This window comes from Salmo trutta, chromosome 3, assembly GCF_901001165.1.
Source record: "Salmo trutta chromosome 3, fSalTru1.1, whole genome shotgun sequence".
NCBI classification, from domain to species: Eukaryota; Metazoa; Chordata; class Actinopteri; order Salmoniformes; family Salmonidae; genus Salmo; species Salmo trutta.
In genome coordinates, this window is record NC_042959.1 from 31,617,105 (window position 1) to 31,623,104 (window position 6,000).

The following is a 6,000-nucleotide window of genomic DNA, read 5'->3' on the forward strand; positions in this document are numbered from 1 at the left end:
GTTTCTTAAGTAATGGCGCTTCATGTCTCAGTGCCTCTCATTTGCTAAAAAGCGAGAAACGAGAAGAGCTCTTAAAACCTCTCTGATCTGTGGCCACCCTCCTCCTTCAGCCATGGCTCATCTGGTCTTCTCCTCTCCTCCCTCCTCCCTCCCTCTCTTTCTTCTCCTCAGGAACACTTCACCCCGGAGTGCAAGTTCAAAGAGTCTGTGTTTGAGAACTACTACGTGACCTACTCCTCCATGATCTACAGACAGCAGCAGTCTGGTAGGGGCTGGTACCTCGGTCTGAATAAAGAGGGGGAGATAATGAAGGGAAACCACGTGAAGAAGAACAAGCCAGCAGCCCACTTCCTCCCCAAGCCTTTGAAAGGTGAGACTGTCCATCTTCCTTCCTATAGGGTGCTTGGCTCTATACTGGAGACAATAGAGCAGGGTTCCCCAACTGGTGGCCCTTGGGCCGGGGGTTTTATTTGGCCCTCCCCATGTTTTCTTAGCCCCCCAATTAAAAAAAAAGAAATACAAATTCGCGGCCGAATCTAGTTGGTGATCCCTGCAATAAAGGATAATAAGAGATGTTTCTTAGGTAACTTTACTTTTTCTAAAGTTTCTTCATTATTCTCCCAAGCCCATTACATTGCAATTGAAAGTTTATTGGTGATTCACTATGGCCTGGAGCACTGAGCTTTGGCAGCGGTTATTTGTATAAATGGGAGACTTTCCAGAAAAAAACACCAAGCTTCTTTTTGATTAAATCTCTCTCTCTTTCTCTCTCTATCTCTCTGCGGGTAGTCTCTCCCTACAGCCTGGGGAAAGGCTGCTCTCAGCCCCCCTGCCGTCAGGCTTTCTGCTCGGAGGCAACGGTGTGTGGACAGGGCTATTGAGCACTCCCCAAAAGCTATTCATACATCACTGGAGCCAGACAGTGGAAAAGGCATTGGCAGTGTCCATGCCGAAAAGCTACCGGGAATGATAAAGTGCTGCCTGTTTGAATAGAGACAGCTAGGCTTTTTAACACAAATGTCATGGTGAAGAAGAAGTGCCCCACCTCCACCCAACCAAGCCAGGTGCCTCATGGAAGGAGGGGGAATGATTGTGTGCTGGATAGATGGATCTGTTCACGATGTTGAAAAGGCCACCTCTCTTTCATCTAGAACAAGATACAGGCTTACCTGTCAACAGAGAGAACAAGATAAAACTGAGAGTGTCTGTACTCCACTTCCACGAGATGAAAGGATGAGCTTTTAGACAAAAAAATCCCCATTAGAGAAAGGAACCGCTGGTGACGCAAATTACTAAACCGACGAGAGCACCAAGCGGGTAGCAATTTATATAGAAAAATCTGATCAGACATTCAGTCGTTTCGTCATTTGGATCCGTCAAGTTCCAAGCTTCTTTGGTGGTTGCATGATTTACAAATATATTGTTACCCTGTTTGTGTACTGGCCTGAAAATCATGGTTAAAAGATTACAAGAAGTTGTAGTCGCTAAATGAGGGCAGGGGGGTGTTGGAGAGTAATGCACTGGGCTTTGAATCTCTTTCAACCTCTTTTTCACAAGGGCAGAAAGGCACAGCAAACAGACAGCTGTGATGATGATGCTTTCTCTAACGGGTTTGCGGTTGGCTTGGCTGCTCTTATCCTCCGACCGACCGACCAGTAGCTCATTAAAAATCCAAGTCTCTGCTCACTGAGATCACTGTAATAGCTTTTGGGTTACATTTAACAGCCCGGCCAGGGGGCCCAAACACACAAGAGCAATAGCCAGAGAATGAACGCCCCGCACTCATGAGAGAGCGAGAGAGTGGTAAAGGGAAACGAGAGAGAGAGAGAGAGAGGTAAAGGGAAAAGAGAGAGAGAGAGTGGTAAAGGGAAACGAGAGAGAGAGAGAGAGGTAAAGGGAAAAGAGAGAGAGAGAGGTAATGGGAAAAGAGAGGGAGAGAAGTACAGGGGAAAGATAGAGGTAAAGGGAAAAGAGAGAGAGAGAGAGAGAGAGAGAGAGAGAGAGAGAGAGGGATACAGGGAGAAGAGAGAGGGAGAGAGAGGGGTACAGGGAGAAGAGAGAGGGAGAGAGAGGGGTACAGGGAGAAGAGAGAGGGAGAGAGAGGGGTACAGGGAGAAGAGAGAGGGAGAGAGAGGGATACAGGGAGAAGAGAGAGGGAGAGAAGTACAGGGGAAAGAGAGAGGGAGAGAGAGGGGTACAGGGAGAAGAGAGAGGGAGAGAGAGGGATACAGGGAGAAGAGAGAGGGAGAGAAGTACAGGGGAAAGAGAGAGAGAGAGAGAGAGGGGTACAGGGAGAAGAGAGAGGGAGAGAAGTACAGGGGAAAGAGAGAGGGAGAGAGAGAGAAAAGAGAGAGGAAGAATGATAATGTGTGGGGAAAATAAGTTGGTCATAATTGCTTTAAGATTGTCTTATTATAGCTTTTATACATTAAAACAATGTGATAAATATGACACATTTTTGGCTGTCTAAGAGGAAGAGAAATTGCACAAATGCAGACAAATGGCAAAATAAAGTTGTCATAATGAAGTAAATATGGGAGCTCGCTTTTATCTCCAGAAACTTGTACCTTGCTTTCATTGCAAAACTACAAAACATGACAAAAAGGCACTATTCTCTATCTCCCTACATCTTAGATCGAGTGCTTATCGAGCCTAGGAGATAGGAGATAGGAGATAGGAGATAGGAGATAGGAGATAGGAGATAGGAGATAGGAGATAGGAGATAGGAGATAGGAAATAGGAGGTGAGAGAGAGAGAGAAAAAAAAGCTTGTGTGTGTGTTAAGCTGCTAGGTCGAAGAGGGAGATATACAGTAGAGAAAGAAATAGAGGGATGATTGGTAGAGGAGAAGCGTATATGAACTAAGGATGAACGGCCTCAGCGGTGAGATGGACTGACCTCCAGGTCATCCTCCAGCATTAGAGTTGCATAATGCCGTGGCTAATAAGCCCAGTATCGATCCCACACAGCTTCCCACTGAAGTCCACTATTGATTGACTCGTGTGCGAAGGGATTCTTTGTGTGAAGCGTGCTGCTGTCACCAGAAAGCCAAGGCTAAGGTTAGGAAGTATCTTTGGTGAGTTTAGTTTGCTGCTTTGGCCCAAGCCCCAGAGAACCACACATCAAAGCATATTCTGGCAAGAGGCTGTTTAAGGAGTGGCTCCTAAAGGCTAAAGAGATCAGACCCTCTGGTGTTTCTTCTGAAACGTTTAAGAGATGCAAACGAGCTTGCTTTAGCTCGGCGTGCTGCAGTACACATCAAGGAGAAGGGTACAAGCACCTGAGTAGCTAATGTAAGGCAGTGGCTATAAGTACTTTCTGTCCTAAATAAATGCCTTGTCTTGGCTTTTTTTACCCCCTTCTGCATATTTCAGGGTTGTACATTATGTTAAGATATACAGTGACATGATCAGAGGGAATTGAGCAATAGAATAGACTACAACTTGGTCCGGCCAGAGAGGAAAATGTGCATCTCCAGATGGACAATGCAATTCTATTCTATTCCGTTATATTCTATTTGATTCTGTTCTACTGCTCAGCTCCGCTCATCTACACGAGCAGCCTTATCCGTGTGTCTGACCATTGTCCCGTATGTCTGTCTGTCCCACAGTGGCCATGTACAGGGAACCCTCCCTCCACGACCTGACAGAGTTCTCGCGCTCCGGCAGCGGCACGCCAACCAAGTCCCGGAGCGCCTCGGCCGTGCTCAACGGAGGCAAGACGGTGAGCCAGAACGAGTCCACGTAGCCGGGTGTCGGCGGGCCGGGGCAGACGTAAGAAGACACCTCCCACTCAGAAGAGCGCGGCTTCCAACCCAGACTTCTCTCTCCAAAACCATCGGCAGTTCAGGACAACATTACGACTCTAAACACCACCACTACCACCAACCAATCACCACACTTGATTAGGCTCCATATCTCTCACCGTACTGTCAACAGCCAACCACATTACACCGTGAGCAGTTTTCTGTTGGTCACTCTCTGGTGGTAAGAACTGTGTACCAGTTAGCTCATCTTTTATGGTTTTTTGTTTACTTCCTGCAGATAAACAACTACTTTTACTTATAGGTCCTGATCATATAGACACCTACCCAGTCATATCTGGCAGGCAGGCAGGTAGAGAGCCAGGTGGTCAGGGCAACTGGTGAGGGTCTGGGCTGCTGGGGCTGCAGTTGATGGAGAAGTCCCCTGTTTCCGTGTGTCATCCATGATGCTTCTATGTATACGAAGCCAATCCCCCGGGAGTGCAGCTTTAGCGAAGCTGCAACCGCAGCCAGCTGTAACGGTAGCTCTCCTGCATTCTAGTGCACAAGCTCAGAAGAGACTTGAGCTCTCTAGCATAAAAAAAAGCCTACATTCAGCTGACCTGGAAAATAATCGAAAAAGCGTGTGGCACTCGCTGTTTGAGCGACAACGCCATAGCTGCACCTTTACTTTGCTAATTTTCGGAATTAGCTGAGACCTTTTTTTTTAATTTCCTTTCTTTTTTGTTCTCCTCAGTATTTGTGTTTTTGTAGCTGTCTCCACAGTGAAAGGGGTTCCAGCAAACCAAAGACAGAGCTGAAAGAGTGTCCCTTTAAGCAGTCAAACCAAGCCAGTATAGAGATGCAGCTGGAAGTTGTTGAATTATTTTTCTTAATGTCCATTTTTGATGAGAGAAAGAAAGTGAAGAAAGAGACTGCATAAGAGAGGGAAAGAGAAAAAAAGGAGCTAGAAGGGACTCTGTGGTGTAGAAAGCTGTAGAAAGCTCAAGGGAAGGAGACTATTATTACTGGTGAGCTCTCCGGTTGAGTTTGGTATGAATTGACTGTTCAGTGTCCCCGTCTTCTGTTTCTATTGTGTCACATTGTCTTCTGTCCCTGTGGTCTGTTATCCAATCCAGTGCTTGTGTCATGCCTTGCCCCGTTCCCCTTTGTTGACTCTTATTGGCCGATTCAGTTCACCATATAAGGATATGGTGACGTCCCCCATTAAGGACTTGTTTCGTGTTTGAGTAACTTATCGTGGTGACAATTTTCTATATATAATAATAAAGAAAAAATACTGTGGAATTTTAGGTGGCTTAAACATTTTATAGGATATGTCATATTTGTAAAAGTGAACAAAAAAAAAGAAGAAAATGAAAAAAGAAAGAAACATCAAACTCTTCCCTTTCTTGCACAGGGCATGTACAAACACGGTTGTGTACAAAAAGGACCCTTTTTGGGGGGCTAAGTACTCCTTCCCTTCAGCTACATACCTTGTTCATATGGAACATGCTACTGGGAGACTTGGTTTGTCTTTCGTTTCCTTTGGGGGTTTTGAAGTGAACATATCTATTGCATGGGAGACAGCAGGGGATTCTGGACTATAGAGCTATAGTGCATGATGTAGGCTATGTGTATTAACCCATGTTGGATCATGTGTTCCTAATTACCAGGACAAAAGTGAAAAACAACCTGTAGAGGCTGACGGCTGTCGCTCGGCCTGCTACCTTCCAAGTTGTTTACTATTTGTTGTATACACAAAATGCACTGAATAAAATGTTTATATTAAGATATACTTTTAAAATGTGTCTTTTCCTTTCCTTTCTTTCCTGACGTACTCCACACTCCTTTCTGCATTCTGTTCACAACAGATCTGATGCATACCGGTACATTGAATGTGATACTATACCAATAAAAAAGAGCACAACTCTGCAGTGTACATAATGATGCAGCCAGGCATTATAATGTGGTAGCTATGCCTGATATGTAGCTAGGCAGGGCTGGAGTACGGTACTCTAACACTGCTGGTCCTGAGGAGTTTGTGAGAGGAGAAGAAAGCCAGGCCGTATCCACCTCCTATCTTCTTGGCCTCTGGACACAGATTAATCACCTGGAACCATACGTACACAGACAGGATTGGGCTTTAAATGGCTGCAGAGTCAAGGCTCCAGTACCAGCCTAATTGTACCCCCTTTTGCCCTCAGAACAGCCTGAATACGCTGGGGCATGGACTCTACAAGGTGTCAAGTGTTCCAA

The 6,000-nt window shown here is 45.7% G+C and overlaps 1 protein-coding gene across 6 annotated transcripts in view; it reads left to right on the forward strand.

The window, feature by feature from the left end:
* Window positions 1-5,548, forward strand: part of LOC115172837 (fibroblast growth factor 13) — a 194,864-nt gene extending 189,316 nt beyond the window's left edge. For all 6 annotated transcript variants that reach the window (XM_029730658.1, XM_029730643.1, XM_029730635.1 and 3 more), the window contains 2 exons: window positions 172-370; window positions 3,610-5,548. In XM_029730658.1, the coding sequence (XP_029586518.1) occupies window positions 172-370; window positions 3,610-3,746 (336 nt within the window). In that variant the 3' untranslated portion in view covers window positions 3,747-5,548. The remainder of the gene's footprint in view (window positions 1-171; window positions 371-3,609) is intronic.
* Window positions 5,549-6,000: the final 452 nt, after the last annotated feature.